Source organism: Chelonoidis abingdonii, chromosome 10 (assembly GCF_003597395.2).
Source record: "Chelonoidis abingdonii isolate Lonesome George chromosome 10, CheloAbing_2.0, whole genome shotgun sequence".
NCBI classification, from domain to species: domain Eukaryota; kingdom Metazoa; phylum Chordata; order Testudines; family Testudinidae; genus Chelonoidis; species Chelonoidis abingdonii.
Window position 1 is genome coordinate 46,847,316 of NC_133778.1, and position 23,283 is coordinate 46,870,598.

Here is a 23,283-nt window from a genome sequence, read left to right on the forward strand (position 1 = left end):
CTCTGTGTTTTGGTTAGCAGAAATTGTCAGCTGCATTATTCAGAAAATGCATTGTGCTATACCTGTATTTATTTGTGACCATTTTCACTTTTACTAAACACAGCTTTGGAGAGCCAGGAAAATCCAGAAGGGGCACTCAAAATTTGCACCAGTGGGTATGCTACTGACATCTTGCCAGGACCGAGTGGGCAATCCCTACTTTGCAGGTAAATATTAAACTCTAAAATTAATCCACAGAATTGTAATGGTACAATCCTTGACACAGGAACACAGAATTCGGTTTTGGTTTGTTTATGTTTGAGTTCACTAGTTATAAAAATGTACAGTTCACCAGCTTTACCCTTCCCTGCCTTTTACAGTTTAGAAAGTGACAAGTCCACTTTTATCCCATGGGCTACACTTTTACAGCCTAGTGCAAGCAAAAAGCTGAGTTCAATGGCTAACACATTCTACTGGAGAATACAAGTACAGGGAGGCTTAATCTTCCAGTGCAAGTATTTGTTTGAGACAAAAGATAAGTGTGTGTTTCTATGTAACTAGAGTGAGAGAACATGGAAAGCAAGCTGCTTTTCAAGAGAGATGGTCTGTGGGAGAATCCCAGAACATCCAGTGACAAGAACATCCAGTTCTCTTGATGAAACCAGCAGTAGAACTGACTTACATAACAGTTATGTTAAGTGATCATGAACAGTATTGTACCATAGCGCTCTGGCTTTCTGATAGTATTATATATAGAAATACATGTATTCAACATGGGAAGGAAATCAGCAGATCAGAACAATACCTTACAGTGTGGTTATTGGAAAAGTGGTTGTATTTGATTTGCTACTACTGTGACTTCTGAGTCACGCATGATTATTTTACTGACAGCAGTGAAGAACCTATACAGATGAGGCAGAACAAACTGTGTTTTGTCTTCCTCATTAATACATCAGCAAAACTACTTGTTATGTTCTGATTCTTCATACTTTATTGTTGGTGATGATTTATAATAACGTCCCAAGCATGAAGAGCATAGTTTGATTTTCAGACACAAAGTTGAGCTGGAAGTTAGAAAATTCACATGGTTTGACTGATGTGATTTTAGGTGGAAGACAAAATTGAAACAGATATTTTACCCAAATATCTTGAAATAGGAAAAGAATTGAAAGAGAGAAAATGAGATAACGAGAGACCATAACAGTATAAAAGAGCAAAACAACAAATGAAACCTGGCAGCCCTACTTATACAGTTGAGTTAACATTACTAACGTGAGTAAGAATTTGAATCTCATTAAAAGCAGCAACAATCTACAAATGCCAATGTATTTATGACACTTAAGGGGAAAAAAACAAATACATGATTCAAAAACAGCATGAAAAGAAATTTCATTTCACTATGGTCAAATTGTGGTAACACAATCTTTAGTGCAAAGTGTGACTCCTGTAAGACAGGAAACTGTAAATTTCTTCTAGGCTGGGAAAACAGAGATTTAATTTTAAATTTGATCAGTTTCACCTCCCATTTAAGCAAGCACAGTCAGCATTTCAAAGAACTCTGTTTTACTGTATGTTTTATTATTTTGGAAAAGTAAATTAAAAAAACAAGAGTTAGAAAAATGAGCAAGAATACTGGGGCCAATTTTTAAAATTATTATTTCTATCACTGCTATATGTGCGCATTGCGCTTAATATGCAAACATGAAAAAACATGGAGTAAGGTACACAGAGCAGTGTAAAGTGATCTTAGCTACCCAAAAGAGGCTTCTGAAGATTGTCCCAAGCAGCTGGCTCACCCCTAAGGAGAGCGTGAACACCAGCTAAAACCAGGGAGGAGGATTATGGGGTGGTAAGGCCATGTGATATGAACCCGAGTACAGTGAACAATACACCATTCCAGTCAGCACAAGTTAAAGCAGCCCTGTAGTTACTCTAATGCGCACTGGCCCCCAGCTGCTCCCAGGATCCATGAGAGGAACAAAGGCTTAGAACCAATGTTTGCCTCCCACCTCTTTAGCTGTGCTGAGCATGAGCCCAAGAACCGTTTATCCAGAAGAGTCTAACTGCGCAGTGAAGGTACAAAAAAACATGTAAATTAAGTCCACAGGTGTAAGTAACTTTCAAAGATGTAAGTCCAAGTTGGGACTCAGTGGTGCAGAATGGAAAATTGTAGAATGGAAATGCAGACACTTCTACAGACCTAGTGTTCACTACTATGAATGTCCCCATTATGAAATTGCAACTGGGCCCTAAAACAGGAACCAGTTACAGATATCATGGGTGGATAAGTCAAAAGGATATGATTGATAAGCCTGGAGTGCTGCATAACCCAGCTTGCAGAGGCCAACAGGGAAATTGCTCACTGACACAGAGCTCGTGGCAAGCAGGCAGCTAAATACACTGGACTGTATTGTGACCACTGGGGGCTCTTAAAATTGGAGAGGTTTATTAAACTTAGAATAAGCCAAACCAAACCAAACCCAGCTTGCACAAGGCTCACTGCTTTAACACCTTTCAGAAGCACATCACACTCTACTGGGACCACCTCCTGCTCATGACAACTGTGTCCTCTGTGATCTCTTCAGCAGAGCTCCAATCCTTAAAGGGACAGGGGCACAAAAAAATAACTCTGGTGTTCCACCCAGTTCTGAAACAAAAAATTCATATTCAAATTCTTTCAAAAATACATTTTTACTTGTGAATGCTACATGTAAGAGATCTATTGTATTGGCCACAGATAAAGAGGGACATTGAACATTATGGGTTAGTCTTCACGGCAGTGTTAGCTCAAGGTACAACTTGAGTGCTGCTTCTAACCCAACATCCATTCACGCACAGAAATCTCTAGCTCAAAATAAATGGTGCTTTAAACTTGAATTAGTTGGCCTGTTGGGTGGTATGGATTGAAGCTCAAGTGCTGCTGATGCTTGAGCTAGTAACGCAGTGAGGACCAGCACAGGCTGGTAATCACTCTGTTCAGCTTGAGTGTTGTTTTGCAATGTGATCACTCTCAACCCAACAAAGCTAATTAAAGAGCAGGGTTGACAATAAAGGGACAATAAAGGGGTAAGGAGGAGAAATTGTATCATGGCCCTCAAAAATGTCTGTGCAAATAAAGTACTGAGATCTCCATAAAAAAAATGACTACAAGCAAAGATATTATGTTTTGTATAGTCTGAAATCTTGTACCTAGTCACAAACTTTTCCTAACCAATATGCCACATATTATTACCTTTTTACAACAGATTATTTCACTGATAGGTTTTTGTGAAAGCTTCTTTCTTAGAAGCCTATTATTGAACCCCACTGCAGTGAAACTCTGCGTATACTGGGGATGAAATAGCACGGGTGGAGTCCTAACAAACATGATGTACTTGGGCCCCAAATTTCTTTCCATAGGCCTTGTCATAAACAGATAGTAGGAGTTAATAGAACAGAAGTATTTTATATCTCTTTTCACTGTAAAGGGTTAACAAGTTCAGTAAGCCTGGCCCTCACCTGACCGGAGGACCAATCAGGGGACAGGATACTTTCAAATCTTGAGGGAGGGAAGTTTCTGTGGGTGCTGTTCAGTTCTTCGGTTGTTGTTCCCTCTGGATTCTGAGAGGCGACCAACGTGCAACTAGTCTCTCCAATCTCTTATAAGTCAGAATAGTGAAGTACTAGGCATAGATAAGGCGCAGCTTTAGGCTTGAATGTTGTTTTCTTTATTTGCAAATGTGTATTTGGCTGGAAAGAGTCAAATTGTATTTGCTGAAGGATTAATTTGTACGTGTGCACTTAGCGGCTGTGAGGGTATCCCCAGTGTCTATAAGCCTGAAAAACCCGTGCTAACCATCTTAAATTTACAAAGAAATTTTACTGTTTTCTCTCTATTAAAGCTTTTCTTGTTAAGAACTGAGTGTTTTTTATATCCTGGTGAGACCCAGGGGACTGAGGTCTGAGCACCCAGGATTGATGGGAGAAGAGGAGAAGGGCGAGAGAAAGGTAATCGTTTCTCTCGCTGTGTAGGGTCTAGCTTCTCTCTCTAGGGAGAAGTCTGGGAGGGCAAAGAGAAGAAGAGGAGTGAATTGTCCCTCTCTGTTTCGTGATTCAAGAGTTTACAATCACAGTACTCGTCCAGGGTAAACCCAGGAAGGGAAGCCTGGGAGAGTGCAACGGTGGGGAAAGATTACTTCCTTGTTAAGATCCAGAGGATCTGGTCGTGGTCCCTCGGCAAGGTTTTGGGGGGACCAGAGTGTACCAGGCACTGGAATTCCTGGTTGGTGGCAGCGCTACAAGTACTAAGCTGGTAATTGAGCTTAGAGGAATTCATGCTGGTACCCCATCTTTTGGACGCTAAGGTTCAGAGTGGGGAATTACACCATGACAGGCCTGCTCAAGAGAAGTCAAGTCGAGTGGAGACAACTCAAGCTAACACTGCAGTGAAGACAAGCCCTAAGAGACTAGAGTCTGGACATGCAACAAGCAAAAGAAACATCACCAACCTACCAGAACTTCACTTAGTTAGAGCAAAACCATTTGAGCTATATCAATAGATTTCTTGCAACTAAAAGGATGCAAAGAAGGATATGAATACATTTTCTTCATAATGGATCACTTCACTAGGTTTGTCCAAGCCTACTCTACCAGTAAAAAGTCAGGTAAGACTTTAGCAGACAAGGTCTTCAGTTATTTTGGTTTTAAATTTGGTTTCCCAAAAAGACCAAAGTGAGGGGTTAGAAAATAGTTTATTCAGGTTAAAGCACTAGTGAAAAACTGAAACATCTCACACAACCCCATACCACTCACAAGGCAATGAGCAAGTAGAAATGCTGAACTGAATTCTGCTGGCTATGTTGAGATCCTTGCCAGATGACCAAAAGTCAAATTGGAAAGACTCTTTTAAAAAAGTAATCTGTGCCTATATCTGTACACAAAATGATGCCACAGGATTCTCATCCTTCTACTTCTTATATGGAACATCACCATGTTTGCCCATTGACATTGTACTTACTTTATGTACAAACTCTGAATTTGCACCTGGATACCATAAAGATCATGTTGAAAAATGCAAATATCACATGAAAGAAGCTTATTAAGTGGCATCAAAAATCATCTAAAAAATCTGCTGATCATAGAAAGAATCACTGTAATTGGAAAGTGAATGATGCTGTCGTCTGACCAGGAGATAAAGTACTTGTTAGGAACCTTTCTAAGAGAGCAGGACCAGGCAAATTAAGTTAAAATCCTTGTAGTATTTGAAAGGATAGTCCAGTCTATAAAGTAAAAGCAGAAGAGAAAAAAAGAAGGTCTTAAGCAGTCTTTTATGGCAGTCTTTTACTCCCCAGTGACTTCTTACCTTTGCATAGAACACTGTTCTTTAAAGCACCCCAGAGGAAGACCAGGAAACTGCTGATTAAACTGCTATAACATTTGTACCAACTGTTAAAATACACAAATGACAAAATGGAATCATGGAACTGGAAAACAGTAGAGCACAAGTGGACCAAATCACCAAACAATCCAGACATCTGAAGTCATCCTACTAGAGAGAAAAGAGCCCCAAAGACAGTAACATATGAATGTTTAGTCACACTTATTGTCAGTGCCTAAATCCCACTGCTGAGCTAGGTGAATGTGCCATGGGGGTGTCATCACATTTGTCACAAGGTATATAACAAGTGCCTATTTCTTATCGTGTATTTTATCCAGGATTGAGGTCATATTGGCAAATGAAGTTATATTTATTTATTATGGTATGGCTATTGTTCTCAATCAAGTGTTTTATAGTTTGGGATAAGTTAATATGTTTTATTTAGTAGATCTTTGTTTTCTAAATAGCTTGCCATATGGTCAGTGACTCTGAATTACATGGTTATAGCACTGATCTCAAACAGGAATTGTTATTTCATAACTTCATACGCACGGGAACTAGGGGTACAGGGGGAGGAGGTGCTGCAGCACCCCCAGGCTCCAGGCCCCACATGCCTGGAGTCCCAGCCTCAGAGGGTGGGGGATGGACAGTGGTAAGGTGGCTGATTTTCAGTACCCCCATTATTAAAAATGTTACAGTGGCACTGCATAACACATGAATTTGGGGAGGGGGGTGGATTTTAATTGTTCAGGACTGTCTAGTATGTCAGAAAGTGGAACAATAATTACCATAGAAAATTACTGCTTGATGGATGAAATAAACTGAAGAAAGATTTCTGAGTTTCCACCATTGGTACCAGTACTTATAGAAAAATCAGAGAGACAAAGGCACACTTGAGAATCACTGTTGAGTTTGTGGAACTCATGAACTACTAACAATAAGTCAGATGGATGAACTGAATTATATATTTTGTTAACAGAAATATCAAGATGACATTACATTTGTTAAGGGGGGGTGTAGCACACATATGTTAAAATATGTTTGTTAGACTATTTTAATGTGAAATTTGTGTTTAACAATTGGGTGGAATGCCAGGCTATATTTCCTAGAATCAGGTTCCTTTAATGATTGAAGCTGTGCTGAAGAGGTCAAAGACAACAGCTGTGGTGAACAAGTGTGGTCTCAGTACAGTGTGGTGTTTTTCCTGAAAATCTCTCCAACAGTGGAGCTCATGCAAGTTGTGTTTGTGATTGTTGGGATTTTTTTGAATCCTAAGTTTAATACAACTCTCTAGTTTTAAAAGAGCTCATGGCCTAGGAGTATAACACATGCTAACTCCAAACTTTCATAAATTATGAGATTCATTTAGAAATAATGAGATTTAAAAACTAATAAATCATATTTTTTGTGCATCTTCCCCTTGATGAATCCCACCTTACTTGGCTCATACCATTGAAAATATTGCTGCATAGATCTTTTTTCTAGCTTGTTGCTTTGACTGTTTTGTGCCTTTAAACATCCCTCGACTGGTTCCCTTTTCTCCATGGCATCAAAAAGGCTACTTGTTTTCACATTTACAGCCCTTTGTGGCCTATCGCCTCCCTACTTACTATCTCTCATGCACTATCACAATGTCAGTTCCCACCTATTACCAGCCAAGGATGCCAGCCTCCAAACGCTCTCTTGATAGTTTCTCCCATGCTGTCCCACACATGGGAGGGGTTCTCTCATAAAGAGTAGGTCTGGAAGGGACTTTGAGAGTTCAAGTCCATTCTCCTGCACTTAGAACCAAGTAAACCTAGACCTTCCCTGACAGGTGTTTGTCCAACCTGTTCTTAAAACCTCCAGTGATAGCGATTCCACAACCTCCCTCTGAAAACTGTTAACTGTTTGTTAACTATCCTTATAATTACAAAGTTTCCTAATATATAAACTAAATTTCTTTTGCTGCAGATAAAATCCATTGGTTCTTGTCCTTCTTTCAGTGGACATTGAGAACAACTGATCATCTTCTTTTTAATGGCTGTTCACACATTTGAAGACTGTTACAAGGTTCCCCCTCAGTCTTCTTTTCTTAAGACTAAACATGCCCACTTTTTTCAACCTTTCCTCATAGGTCAGGTTTATCAATTATTTTTTTTTGCTCTCCTCTGGATTCTCTCCAGCCTGTTCACATCTTCTCTAAAGTGTGGTGCCCAAATTTGGACACAGTACTCCAGCTAGGACCTCACCAATGCTGAGTAGAGCAAGACAATTTCGTCCTGCATCTTGAATAAAACATTCCTACTAATACACCCCAGAATAATATTAGCATTTTTTGCAACTGCATCACATTGTTGACTCACATTTAATTGATGATCCACTGTAATGCCCAGATCCTTTTTAGCAGTATTACCACCTAACCAGTTATTCCCTATTTTGTAGGTGTGCATTGGATTTTTCCTTCCTACGTGAAGTACTTTGCATTTGCTTTATTGAATTTCATCTTGTTGAATTCAGATCAATTCTCTAATTTGTCAAGATCATTTTGAATTCTAATCCTGTCCTCCAAAGTGCTTGCAACCCCACCCAACTTGGTGTCATCTGCAAATTTTATAAGCATACTCTCCATTCCATTAGCTAAATCATTAATTAAAATTTTGGCTAGTACCAGACCCAGGACTGATCCCCTGTGGAATCCCACTAGATTCACCCACCCAGGTTGACAGGAAACCATGCATAATTGCTCTTTGAGTACAGTCTTTCAACCAATTTTGCACCACCTACCTTACAGTAATTTCATCTAGACCACGCTGCCCTGGTTTGCTTATGAAAATGTCATGTAGGACCTGTCAAAAGTGTCACTATACATCAATATATCACATCTACTTCCACCCACCTACTAGGCCAGTAATCCTATCAAAGGATACATTTGTGCAAAATTCAAGAGTTTATTTAGATGGCGGTAACAAGAAAGGGAGTTTTTGTAAATATAGCCAAGTATTTACAGACTAACACTACAGTAGCACTTGCAATATATAAATATATATTTACTTGGCTATATTTACAGTTTGTTTCTGCGCACCCCTTAATGTGTTGGTTTTGATCTGAGGGCCAGTTTGGAGAGGGTTAAGGACTTGTGGGAGGTGATTTGTTGTTGCAAGGGAGTAGGAATATTATTTATTTAGATTATGAGTGAGTCTTAATTGATAATGGGTCCGTTTCAGGATATTTTGGTATTGTTGTAGCCGAGTTGGTCCCAGGAGATGAGAAGGACAAGGTGGGGGAGGTAATATCTTTTACTGGACCTACTTCTATGGGGGAAGGGACAAGCTTTCAATTCACAGAAGATGACTTGAAGCTTGAAAGTTTGTCCCTCCCACCAACAGCAGTTGGTCGAGTAAAAGATATTACCTCACTCACTTTGTCTCTCTTAATTAACGTGTATTATGTTTTCTGTGTCTGCCTAGAAATATATGAAAAGTACATTTTGCAAATTGAAAAATAAAGATCAATATTTTAAATTGTAGTTCAGAATCCTTATGCATAGTTAGAGAATTTCAAATTGGAAAAGCTGTCTGAGCACAGGAGAGGGAGAAAGGATTGTGGAGCACAGGTCCAAGTTACCAGGGGAAACATAATATTGCCAGAAGCTGGGAATGGGCGACAGGTCACTTGATGATTATCATTCCTTCTGGGGCACCCGGCATTGGCCACTGTTAGAAGACAGCAGAGAATCACTTCGTCATATTCACCCACGAAAGCTCATGCTCCAAAACGTCTGTTAGTCTATAAGGTGCCACAGGATTCTCTGCTGCTTTTACAGATCCAGACTAACACGGCTACCCCTCTGATACTTGTTGGAAGACAGGATACTAGGGTAGATGGACCATTGGTCTGACCGAGTATGGCCGTTCTTATGTTCTTAATAAAGTGAAGGATTTCTGAGTAGGTGGTCTCAGTTTAAAAACATTGAGTCTGTTGTCCTTCTGCTCATGCAACAGCGCTCTCTACAACAGTGTTTTTCAAAGTTCGGGTCGCAACCCAGTACCGGGTCATGGCATGTAAGGCACTGGGTCACCTTGCTCAGCACCCAGAGACTCTAGCGGCTCTGGTCAGCATCGCCGATCAGGATGTTAAAAGGCCCATTGGTGGTGCTGCCCAGCTAAGGCATGATAGTGCCTACCTGTTCTACACCGCGCTGCGCCCCACAGTGGGTCCAGCTTCTAGGCAGGGGGGCCACGTGGCACCACATGTTGCCCCTGCCCCACGCACAAGCGCCCCACTCCGACTCGTTGACAGCTGGGTGGGGCAGTGCCTGCACACCTCTGCCTAGGAGCCAGACCTGCTGCTGGCTGCTTTTGGGGCACAGTCTGGTCTGCAGTGCCAGGACAGGCAGGAAGCCTGCCTCTGCACCCTGGCTGCACTTCTGACTGGGAGTCACTGGAGGTAAGTCTGTGCCCCAACCTTGTGCCCCAAACCCCTGCCAGAGCCCTGAGGGCATCCCAAACCCAAAACCACTTCCTGCGCCCCAAACCCCTAAACCCTGGCCCCACCCAGAGCCTGCACCCCAGCCCAGAACCCTGCACCCCAACTGCCTGTCCCAGCCCAGAGGCCCCCTGCACTGTGAACCCCTCATTCCTGGCCCCACCTCACAGCCCTCACTCCTGTACGCCAACCCTCTGCCCCAGCCCTGAGCCCCTCCCACATCCCAAACCCCTCATCCCCAGCTCCATTGCATCGCGGGCATCAACAATTTTCTTCAACTAGGTCCCCACTGCTCTACAGGAGCTCTATTCACTTTCCCCCCAATACAGGGAGTAGAGAGCTTGTTCACTTCTGACCATAGAGCTTACACAAAAGATAAATATTTTGTATGTATGCTAAAATGAATATATGTGTTAATAGAATTTCTTTAGGGTGAGTAATCAGCTTCACAGCTGAAAAGAAATACATAAATTATATTTGCATATTCAGATTAGAATAATGCTGCCTTGTCTTGTGTTTGGTTGAGTTGTTGAGCAGATTGAAGTGTTCTGCTTCTCTCTGAGTAGTTAAGACCTTCAGTTGTTCCAATGTCTCCATCATTCACCTTTTGCATCTTAGACTTTAACAATTCCTCCTTTCATACCAGATTGCTTCAAAACATTTGCTAATTTGTTCTCATGACAAAAGTCCGCATTTATTTTTCTGACATACTTCAGAGCACTGTGCTTTATCATTCAATCTCACAAAACCTATTTTTCTAGATCCTTCTTCTTGCTCCTGCTAATTGAACACTCCCTTTCATTCTATTCCACCGAATACAGCTCCCCCCTGCCTCCTCCCATCTGTTAAGAAGGGATGCTTTTAAAGAAAACTGATGCAGGCCAGAGCGCTGACCATCTCTCAGTGCTTATTTAATTCAGAAGCAGGGGTGGCTCCGCAGCAAGCGTGTGCATGGGGCGGCAAGCCGCGGGGGATGGCGTACCAGTCGCCGTTAGGCTTTGGCGGTAATTCGGCAGCAGGTACGAAGGTGCGGGACCAGCAGATCACCCGCAGAAACATTGCTGAATCCACGTGACCAGTGGACTGCCTGAAGGCCACCTGACTGCCGTGCTCGGGGTGGCAAAAAACAGAGCCGCTCCTGGTCAGAAGTTAGGAGAACACAGGTGAAATTGCCCCGTAAATTGCAGGTTTACTCTTATGGGCCAGAATATGCCCAGTGACTGAATAGACACGCAGAAGAGAGAAAGGGCATTGGAGTGTTCTCCTCTCCTTACACCTCACTCGGGTACCATTGTGACATTATGGTCCTGGAGCCCAAGGGCTCTGCAGCACTAATCATATCCAATAGAGTGTCTCAACAATAGTCTCACCTCCCTCCACGCCCTAGTTGCTCTGGGAGACGCTGTGTCTCCTGAAATTCCTCTGTGGTGGCATGACTGCACCATTCACAACACAAGGGATTATCTGCCACAGTGAAGTCCCAAAGTGATCTTTGCCTATTCTAACTTTACGTAATCCTTCTTAATATTCTTTGTGCTGGCAGTTGATATTGTTGTGTCAGTACTCACTCATTCTTATTCATGAAGAGTTGCTGATGAATTTTGAGACTACTTTATGCAACTCAGCTGTGTTTTTATTTTATTTTTTGGAAATATTAGCACACACATGTACCTAGGATATGAGGTGGTTTTATCAGCATGAGGTTTTGATGGTCACATTACTCATGAGTGGTGAAGTAAAGAATGAGTTATGCAGATCATCCCAAATTAACACCAAAAGACTCTTATGAAACATTTCACCATAATTATCTATATGACAGATATGTTACAAAGAAAATATATTAGTAATGTTTTCAAGATATAAAAATACGCACTGGGACTATTTCTTCTTTCTCTCCCTGTATAGCCCCAGGTGCTTTAAGTACCCAAGGCCAGATTTTCAAAGCTGCCTAAAGAGACAGACAGGAGCCTAGTGGGGGTGGGGAGGAGGGGCTGAAAGTGCATCAGTAGGTTAGGCACTGAGAGACTTTTGAAAATCCACTAGGTCCCTACCTGCATCATTAGGCACCTAAAAACCATTGACAGTCCAACCAAAAGTCCAGTTCTAACAGGTTCAGAAGAAAGGCAAAATTAAAAATAAACATTTAAAAACTAGTTAAAATGCTTTTCTAGAGTTAAAAATCAGGACCACTTTAAAGTCAGATATCTCAGCATCTTCCAGGGCTAGAAGAGAGTTTTGGAACCCACTGTCAGCCTAGGAAACTAAACCTAATGATACAAAATATCCTGAGTTTTTAGCCCTTCACGGAAATGAAATATTGGACTTTAAAGTCATGGCATTTTTACATATGGGAAAGCTATCTCTGACCCAAGCATGAATCTTGCCTGGCCTGGGCTTTAGGAAGGGTAATTTGTGGGGAAGATTCCATATTTAGTAGGAGAAGGAAGAAATGTTTGTGTGTCAGACTGATTTTTTTAAAATGCAGCTGCTAAAAAGAAACTGCTCAAAAGACTTAAAACAAGTCTTGTCGCAATAGCTTACTGCACAGGTTCCCAAACTGTGAGTTACGACGCCATTTCAACAGATGGGGACATGGGTCCAACAGACCACATTCACCCTGGGAGATGATGCCATCTGCCCCTGAACCTGTTTGGACCTGCTCTACAAACCCCATGCCAGGAAGCCACCATTTTGATCTACAAAATGGCAGCCTCCACACAGCACGACCTTGCACCATGGAATCATTTTTACACAAAAGTATCATCTTTAACCTCCAGCAGTGAGTCTAGTGATGCAGTTATAAACGAAAAACAAGACTCCAGGAAACATGCTCATGAATATGACAAGGCTTTCTTTGGTTATGGCTTTATTAGTGTTTTGGTCAGAAATGAAGAAAGGCTACAACGCCTGCTATGTCATACAGCTGCAGATCAGGAAAACACACTAGTGGAGCATCTGAAAAACACAGATGCTTTTGCTCTTCAAGTGGATGTGAGCATTGAGGGTTGTGATGTACCTTTCTTGACTTTTGCTAATTGCACATGGGAAGGTGCACTTCTTGAAAACATTCTGTTCTGTCTCCCTCTTCCTAGACACAAAATGGCACAAGAAATGTTCGATGTACTACATGCAAGACAAAAATCTACCAGGTGATTGCATGGTGGGCTTTTGCATGATGGAGCTCCATCTATGGCAGACCACAAAGCCGGTCTGCATACCTTGATAAAGAAAGTTGCTCCATCTGATGTGTGGACTCACTGCATGAATCATAGAGAACAACTAGCATCTAAAGCACTGGGTCCAGAGCTAGGAGAATTTTTGCAGCAAGTATCTTCTATTGTGAACTACATTGAGATTCAGCCTCAGTCTGTTTGCAAAACCATGTGAAGAAGAGGGGTGAGATCATGATGTATTGTTCTTCGACACTGAAGCTCATTGGATCTCAAGAGGAAAAATACTGGGACTATTATTTAAACTGAGAGCTGAGCTACATGCCTATGCAATGGACTGCAAAAAGAGTGAATTTGCTGGTTTTCTGTGTGATCAAAGGAGGATGTGCCTTCTTGCCTCTGTCACAGATATATTTAGGAAACAGAATGAACAGAATTCAGGTCTGCAAGGAAAGTACACCCATAGCCTTCCCCTGAGTGATCAAATCTCAGGATTCATGAAGAAAATTGTTCTCTGGAAGAATAATCCATTGAGGACAAACTATGAGTGTGCAGGAGGTCAGACTAGATGATCACAATGATCCCTTTGACTTTAAAGTCTATGAATTCTTCCCAAAGCTTTGCAAGTACCTGGCTGAAAATGAAATTATCCAGCCTCCCATACAGGTAATAGCTGAACATCTCAGCTGGCTGGAGGAACAGTTTGCATCCTTTCCCCCCAACTTGGAGGTGGCAAAGTAGAGTAGGATACAAAACCCCTTTCAGTGCAAGCCTGATGCTATGGATTTGCCAACAGCTGACATCGAACAGCTCAGTGAAATTCCTGAAATTGATTCTTGGCAGAAATATATGCCCAACTTTCTCCCCGAGAATTCTGGTTCATTGTCAAGAAGGAATATCCTGCACTCTCAAAGCCTTGAAATTCAGGGTTCCGTTTGTATTTGTATGAAGCTGGATTCAGCGCACTTGCATCCATCAAGTCTCGGTATCAATCTACTCTCGATGTTACATAAGAGGTTAGATGTGCAGTTTCTACTGCATCGCTAGACTTTGAGTCACAATGCACAAGCACACATCACACTACAGAGTAACATACTTAATGTGTAAATTCCTTGGATTCCTCAGCCACTCTGTTGCTTTGTTGAGGTCACAAGAAACAATAGATCTCAAAATGTGGTCATGCAGGGAAAAAGTTTAGGAACCCCAGGATTTGTAGGATAGATTTTTGGCAGGTGATGTGGACATAGGCATGTGATCAATTGCATAGGCACATGATGAATGTATTTAGCATATGTCTATTAATTTCTCACATAGAAATCTTCTCTACATGTATGGTATTACTTTTTGTCAAAACTTAAAAGTTAGGGACTTAATGAAAAATATATAAATATAGCAAAGTTTCAAACTTCTGAATCTGAAGCTTCCCCTTCTCCCCCACTCATGCTGTGTATACAACTGTAACCAATAGTACATAGTTTTTTTTGCAATTGTACATATAGATTTTAATTGTCTGTGAAGCATAATGATAATTTTTTAACAAATAGGCTGCATGAAAATATATTCTTTTGTGTTGTAATTCATTGCAGACTGAAAATTATCCTTTTCCATTCTTTGATTTATTTAGAATCATAGAATAACAGGGTTAGAAGGAACCTCAGAAGGTCATCTAGTCCTGTGGCTAGGCAACAGATCTACAGAAAAGAACCTAGGGGTTACAGTGGATGAGAAGCTGGATATGAGTCAACAGTGTGCACTTGTTGCCAAGAAGGCTAACGGCATTTTGGGCTGTATAAGTAGAGGCACTGCCAGCAGATCGAGAGACGTGATCATTCCCCTCTATTCGACATTGGTGAGGCCTCATCTGGTGTACTTTGTCCAGTTTTGGGCCCCATACTAAAAGAAGGATGTGGAAAAACTGGAAAGAGTCCAGTGGAGGACAACAAAAATTATTAGGGGGCTGGAGCACATGATTTATGAGGATTTATCCTATTATCACTTTTTGCTCTGGTTTTATCTCCATCCTCCATAATTGCACAGTACTAGGAAGTCCTCCCTACTTTTTCTCACCAGGAAGAAATATGGAAGTTCTTCTTTATTAATAAAAAAAAGCTTGTGGAAGGTAGAAAATTAAAACAGCTATTACTGGAATAGGTGATAAAACGTTCGCAACATTGCTTAGAATGGAGGAGAGCTGGGTCAGCCAGAGTTCCTGTTGGGCCTCCAAGGGAGCGCATGTTGCAGTTATATAGCACAATGTTCAGCACATCATGACAGAAATGAGCCCCTCTCTTACTAAGTAATCTAGACAACACCACTTACAATTTGGAGAGTGACTTTTGCTTAAGAGAATTTCCCCTAAAATCAGAGGTTTGACACCAATGCCTTGTGCCCGATAAACTCTGGTCTCCCCAAAACCTTCCCTGGGGACCCCAAGACCCAGACCCCCTGGATCTTAATACAAGGAAAGTAAACTCTTTCCCTCACTAGTGCCTCTCCTAGGCTTCCCCTCCCTGGGTTACCCTAGAAGATCACTGGATCACCTCCTGAATCTTAAAACAAGAGGTTTCCACCTCACCCAGAGGCAATACAGATTCAAACTCCGTGAATCTAAAAAGGATTCCCCTTTCCCCCTCCCTTCTTTCTCTTTGGTCTCCCCACCACTTCCCTGGTAAGTACAGACTCAATTGCCTGAGCTCAAATGGGGAAAAAAATCAAACAGGTCTTAAAAAGCGAAAACTTTTAATAAAAGAAAGAAAAAAAGTACAAGTTATCTCTGTAATCTAGATGATAAATATTACAGGGTCTCTTTCAGCTTATAAACAATAGAGAAAAGCTTTCTCCAACAGAAATCCAATTTAAATATTGTCAGCCAAGTACAACATCAAACTTTACCAGCCAGATACACAGTTGCAAATACAGAAACAATCAAAAGACTAATAACCGATCTTCTACCAATACTTACTATTCTGAATATATAAGAGACTGTAGCAGGAAGATTGGCAGAAACCTGGTTGCAAATCTCTAGTCCCTCCAGGACTCAGAGAGAACAAAGCAAACCCCAAAACCCAAAAACAAAGGCTTCCCTCCACCGAGATTTGAAAGTATCTTGTTTCCTGATTGGTCCTCTGGTCAGGTGTTGCAGGTCACTGTTTGTTAACCCTTTGCAGGTGAAAGAGACATTAACCCTTAGCTATCTGTTTATGACACCTTGGGCATCAGGAGAAAGGTAGCCACATGTCATATGCCTACTCTGGATTGCGAGTCCACTCTTTTGCCTCTGCAGAACAGAGACTCACTGTCACTTATGCTGAATTGTGCCAAAGAGTGGTGTTTTGTGATGTGCACATCAAAGGGCGTAAGGTTGAAACTAAAACTCATTTTTTTACTAGTAATAAAGGAAAGGACACAAAGTTAGATGTCTTGGGGTGGAAGGACCAGGGCAAAGTTTTCAGCAGAGCTAGTTCCCATTTATACACCTAAATGAAATTAGGAGACTGACTGGGAACTGTTGGGTCCTGTCCACTTTTGAAAATCTGGTCCCTTAGTTTACATAAATTTTCAGTGTTTCTCTATTAAAAATATACAACATTATATATGCAGAAGTTCTTTAAAACATTTTAAACAACTTTGAACTCTATTTCTTTAAAGAAAGGTTGTTTGAAAAAATATTTCTCTTACTATGTCTTAAAATATTAATCATGGTAAAAACCAGATACATTTGTATTAATAATGCATGCTTTTTGTAGATTTGAAATATACAATCCATTTTAGGTATATCTATGTATACTATATGCTCCTGTGGTAACTGAACTACATTCCAAACTGAGTCAGCTCAGCCATTTTTCTTCATCAATATTAATTCTTCAAGACATTCTTAATCCTCTATATTCCAACTGAATTTGAGAAACACACTCTTAGCTTCCTGCTTTTTCATGCCTGGTATATTTTACTATGAAAGGTTTGAATAAATCAAGTTCTTTTATAAGATTTAGAGCTTCACCACTTGTAATACACTGCTTCAAAGCTTTCCACACAGATAATTTAAAATTCAGTGTAAAATAAAGGATCTTGTAATAACTGCTTTGCAACCTAAAATTACACTGGCACTTACATTTCCCCAATGAACTAAAAATATTCTTTTGTGCTACACTGTGATATGGTTTCCATATAGTTTGAGCAGTTTGTTTTGCTAGCTTTTTCCTGTCCTCCAAGTCCACGGTTAGCTGTCATCCAGATGTATGCATGAGGCCACATGTCAAAACACACATATAGGAGTACCCACTTTTCTTCCCCTTGTCAATACATTTGGTGTTGGAGGGTGGCTGAGATCCTTTCATACTAGAAATATTTGATAAATATCACATTTCCCCACATAAAAGCCTGTATTCCCCCTTGCAATCACTCTTGTTCCTTCCCCTCTCACCACAAAAAACAGGGCATGATCCTTAGCTAGACACAGGGCCGGTGCTACCATTAAGGCAAACTAGGCGGTTGCCTAGGGTGCCAAGATTTGGGGGCGCCAAAAAGCGGTGCCCCAATTTTTTTTTTCTTTTACAGCAGTTCCTCCCTGAGTGCGCGGTCGCTGCTCCACTTCTCCCACCTCCCAGGCTTGCAGTGCTGGCGCTGTAAGCCTGGGAAGGGAGGAGAATTAGAGCGGGGGCAGTGTGCTCGGGGAGGACGCAGAGCAGAGGTGAGCTGGGGTGGGGAGGTGCTGCACGGCTCCCCGGGGGAGAGCTGATCGGGGGGGTGCCTCAGGGCAATTGGGGGAGCTGCCATGGGGGAGGCGCTTCAGAGTGCGGGGGTGGCGCAAGGTGGAAGTTTCGCCTAGGGCGCGAAACTTCCTTGCACTGGCCCTGGCTAGACACCAAGGCTGATCTCACAATATGACCGATGTCACCATACATTTACACTTTACAATGTCATGTAAAGACAGAGGCAAGATATAGACTCTGGATCAGATCTCAAGCTGGTGTAAATTCACAATAGTTCAGGAGCGGGCCCTCTATTTCAATATTAGCACTACATTATCAGGTCTTGCTACATTTTAGAGAAGTCAATTCCCCAGCACCAATAGTTTCCATCCATCTTTATAAAGTGCCTATCACCAAATAATTGCTCTAGAATGCTACAACACTACTAATAGTAAGTATTTTCATTTATTCATCCCTTAAACTTAAACACAATAGGAGGAAATGTCAAAAGATTTTTAGAACAGACCTGAAAGGCTCTGGCTTGCAACCCCAAAGCCCTATTATCAATACTGACTAAAATATAAGAGAAGGATAAGTATGCATTGTCATATTGATGTTTATTGTTAAAAGATCCAGCAAGAAGAAATAAACCTTACCAAAAGGAGGAGACTCTCTCCCATCCTCTAGTCCTGAATCTCGTTCCCTGTCTCTCTTTCTGTGTTTATGTCCACGGTGTCTATGACGTCGGTGACTTTTTCTTCCACCCAGTGGTACATGAACTCCAATGAACAATGTTCGGTGACCTACAAAGAAAGTTACTGTTAAAGTGCATATGGCAAGATACAATGACCTATCATAATACTGAAGCGTTACTGATACACAATTTATTGGTACAGGAGAAAATCCCAGTATTGAATTTCCTATGCTACAACGACAGATCCCCTAGAGATTTATATAGAGAGAAAGATAAAATTGGAGTATATCGTAAATTAACAGTAGAAAGATAGATGGATCTTCTGGAATTACATTCTTAATGAAATTAAATTTGGGCTGGGGTTTTATGCAAGTTGAAGCCATGTATGCACCAAATCCTGCCAACCATCCATATGCAGAACTCTCTGTGAAGTCAATGGAAATTTTGCCAAAAAAATTGTGACAGGACACAAAATCCCTGCACTTCCATAACATACTTTGTGTGCCCTATTTACAAATAATTAATGGATAGCTTAGACTGATTTTATTTCTACTGATATTTCATTTTAAAAAATGAACACCGTCCATCTAACCACTACACCTATACTCCTTGGCTGCTGAGTCTGTGGAATCCAATTTTGCTGATCAAGCCCAACAGATTCACACATCTCAATTATATGACACAATAGAATAATAGCACGGTAAATCATTTCAAAGATAAATAATGTAGCATTGTATCACCTGTCAGGGATGGTCTAGATAATACTTAGTCCTGCCTTTAGTGCAGGGGACTGAACTAGATAACCTCTCAAGGTACCTTCTTGTTCTATGGTTTTATGAATCACGAAATGGGACACATATGGGAAAGAAATCTGTCAACTCTTATTACACACTTTAGCCTCCTGAATTCACTTAACAGGAAATATTCTGGTTCGTGAATTTAGGAGGCTAGAGCACATAGTCAGTCATGACAGATTCCTTTCTTATGTTTGTCCCATTTCATGATACAAGTGATACACTGCCACCTTTCAAAAGATTTATTGTGCTATTATTCTGTTATATCATATGACTGGGATACCTAGAAAGCTATGTTTTTTTCTGAGAAATATATATTTCTCAGATTGTTCACACCAAATGTGTTTTCTTTTCCCCTGGAAATGAACATAACATAGCTAGTGGATAATTCTGCTTTGCTGCAATCACTTAGCTGTGTCAATCATATGAAAAGGTCAAGTACATTAAGCTGCTGTAGCACGTGATCTGTAATCCCATGGAGACTAGGGGCAGAAAACACAGCAAGGCATCATTTGTCACAGTACATGAAAGAAATTCAAGGCTGACAGGAATTCTCTACAGAAGCAGAAAAAAACAAGCTGGAGAAAAACCTCCTGATACAATATTAAAACGTGGGTTTATGTCTTCAGTTTACTCTCTTATATAAATACATTTAGTGGAGAATTTGGAAGGCATTGTCAATGATTTAGGAAAAATGTCCTGGCATATTCATGAGATTTTCTGAAGAACAGTTATGATCTGAAGATGAGTATTTATTTGAGCTTTTTCTTTGCTTCTTGTTTAATATTAGGTTTTACTCACAGAAAATGATTTACAGAGAACTGGTGCTTTTACATTATCCCAAACCCAGTGCAATCAATAATGTATGAAATAAATAAAAATGTTGCCATAAAGAGAATTTTCTATAAAAAACAACAGCAATAACTTATTTCTGAATATTTTCTTGGTAGGTACAATATAGAACTAACTACATGTGGAAGAAAAGGGGCTCCCTTCTCAAAGATTTTAATCACTTCCACAGGTTCAGAAAAATTACTTATTTTGATTTAATAATTTAATCAATTCCTGCCGCTTTGTGAAAGGGGTGGGCAGGCTTATTCTAGTTTTGTGCCAGTTAACTATTAAGAGAGGGGCTTGATCTGTGAAGTTAGGATTCAAATGCAGCTTCACACTTCACTTTATTTTGAAGATTTAGTGTCTAGGGTTTGAATCCAGGCTCATCTCTGCTAAATATGTTGGCAAGACAGCAGAAAAACTCCAAATGGCTGAACTGCCCAGGTATCCGCTTTATATAGACAATAATCCATTTGCATGTAAAAAGGAATTGGGAAACTGACAAACTGAGGGGAATAATATGAAAACACAACAATGGACCACATTCACATTTGATTTAAGGTTGTGATGTTCCCCAGTGGTACTCAGGGCTGTGAGACACCTCACCACCACCACCTGCCCCGGCATGAAGCAGTCTTGCCTGATGCTTGCCGTAGCTCAGCCAACAGGTTCTAGCCACAGACAAATACTGACTTCCAGGTCTCCACAGACCTCGTCGTCTCTTGTGCAGGCTAGCGTCAGATATACCAATCCCCAAGTCCTTCTGTAGTATTCAGTGCCTGTCACTAGCCACTCACAGAAAATGGCCAGGCAAGCTGCCTCCAAAGACACTTCTTAGGCCTTGGCTACACTTGCAAGTTGCAGCGCTGGTGAGGGGGTTACAGCGCTGCAACTTACCAGGTGTCCACACTTACAAAGCTCAGCCAGCGCTGCAACTCCCTGTCTGCAGTGCTGGCTGTACTGTACTTCCTTGGTTGCTACGGGTGTAGCAAATCCAGCGTGGTGTGAGCAGCGCTGGTCATCAGGTGTGGACACTCACCAGCGCTGTAATTGGCCTCAGGTATTAGGAGGTATCCCAGCATACCTTTTCAGCCTCTCTGGTCATCGCTTCGCACTCCACTACCCGCGGCTCAGGTGACCCGCCCTTTAAATCCCCCGGGAATTTTAAAATCCCTTCCTGTTGCTCAGCAAGGCGTGGAGTGCATCAATCACTCAATCAGTCAGTGACAATGCCTCCACCCAAACGAGCCCAGCATGGAGCATTGCAGAGCTGCTGGATCTCATCAGTGTTGGGGTGAGGAAGCTGTGCAGGCACAGCTGTGCTCCAGCCGTAGAAATTATGATATTACGGCCAGATATCAAAGTCAATGCAATACAGGGCTATGACCGCGACGCGGTGCAGTGCAGGGTTAAGGTAAAGGAGCTGCGGAGTGCCTACATGCAAGCACCATGAGGGAAACCGCCGCTCAGGTGCTGCCCCCACGACGACCTGCCGTTTTTACAAGGAGGCTGTGCGATACTTGGATGTAACCCACTGCCAATCCGATCACGACGACAGTTCAGAGCTGGAGAGGAGGGGAGGGTGTAGGAGAACCCGAGGGGAGGCTACTGAGGTGTTTGGAGACTCCCAGGAGTCATGCATCCAGGAGCTATTTTCCAGCCAGGAAGAAGCTAGCCAGTCGCAGCCGTGGGACTTGGTAGTGGGTAACCAGCAGAGGAGCCTGTTCCCGGTAAGAAGCTTTATTATAAGGATGGAAAATGTTTTGGGAGCAGGGGGCTATGGCTGCCTGCAAGCATGCCTAGATGTGGAATAGCCCATTGATTTCCCTGTAGCTGCTTCTTGCTTTCCACAAGTCACAGAAACCCTATGGCTTCCAGAGTGAAGCAACCCCCACCCCCCCCTTCCCAGGTGAGCCGCGTGTGCAAGATGGCTCTGAGAGTACCTTCTGTGGCAGATGTGGGTGTAGGGTTCAGTGTTATTTCCCTGTAGCTGCTCTTTGCTCTCCACAAGTCACAGAAACCCCATGGCTTCCAGAGTGAAGCAACCCCACCCCCCCCTTCCCAGGTGAGCTGCGTGTGCAAGATGGCTCTGAGAGTACCTGCTGTGGCAGATGTGGGTGTAGGGTTCAGTGTTATTTCCCTGTAGCTGCTCTTTGCTTTTCACAAGTCACAGAAACCCATGGCTTCCAGAGTGAAGCAACCCCACCCCCCTTTCCCAGGTGAGCCGCGTGTGCAAGATGGCTCTGAGAGTACTGCTGTGGCAGATGTGGGTGTAGGGTTCAGTGTTATTTCCCTGCAGCTGCTCTTTGCTTTCCACAAGTCACAGAAACCCCATGGCTTCCAGAGTGAAGCAACCCCACTCCCCCCTTCCCAGGTGGGCCGCGTGTGCAAGATGGCTCTGAGATTACCTGCTGTGGCGTGTGTGGTGTAGGGTTCAGTGTTATTTCCCTGTAGCGCTCTTTGCTTTCCACAAGTCACAGAAACCCCATGGCTTCCAGAGTGAAGCAACTCCCACCCCCCCCTTCCCAGGTGAGCCGCGTGGCAGCCCCCCACCCCCCGTCCCTGTGAGCCGCATGTGGGGAAACTCACCATCTCATCTGCAGCTGCGGTCTCTCTGTGCTATGCTCAGAATGTGTAATGATGCTACAAATACTCTTAAAACAATGCTGTCTGTATTAACAGTTTATTCTCTCTGTGTTTTTTTAAAGTGACCTTGAATACTGCTCCATCAGCGCAGACTTCTGAAAGACTGCAAAATTAAGAAAAAAACCAAGGAAGAGTAGGAAGAGATTGTGAAAGCAGTTATGAATCTGTATTCCACAGAAAATAAAAAGTTGCAAGACTGGAGGGATAGGAAAGCATGAAAAAGGACAGGCTGCCCAGATAAAGAGAAGGCTGCCAAGAGAAAGGTGACTACCAGAGAAGCACAGATCGGCTGCTAAGCATCATGGAACGCCACACAGACTCATAGCGTCAATGCTAGACATGTAGCAGAGCACTACCGTGCGTTCTTCACCCCATCCCCAAACTCAACCATTGTTGCCCCACTGTTTCCTCAAAACACCCTTCTCCCAGCATCCTGGTTCTTACCACCACCAGCTGCCCCCAACACCCATACATTCACCTCACAGCCCTGATAACTCAACCCTTACCCTATGCACTCAACCCCCTCACCATGCAGGCATATTAATCTTCAAGTGCAGCAGGCATTGCAGAGCACTCAAGGAAGGACATATTCAACCTCTGACTTTACTGCTCATCACCCTCCCCCTGCCTGTTTTATGTACTGTATTTTTAA

At 42.2% G+C, this 23,283-nt stretch overlaps 1 protein-coding gene across 5 annotated transcripts in view; it reads right to left on the reverse strand.

Annotated features, from left to right (window-relative positions):
• The window catches only part of SLC4A10 (solute carrier family 4 member 10), a 334,643-nt gene that overhangs the window by 108,801 nt on the left and 202,559 nt on the right, over positions 1–23,283 (reverse strand). For all 5 annotated transcript variants that reach the window (XM_075070163.1, XM_032803549.2, XM_032803548.2 and 2 more), the window contains one exon: positions 18,320–18,466. In XM_075070163.1, the coding sequence (XP_074926264.1) occupies positions 18,320–18,466 (147 nt within the window). The remainder of the gene's footprint in view (positions 1–18,319; positions 18,467–23,283) is intronic.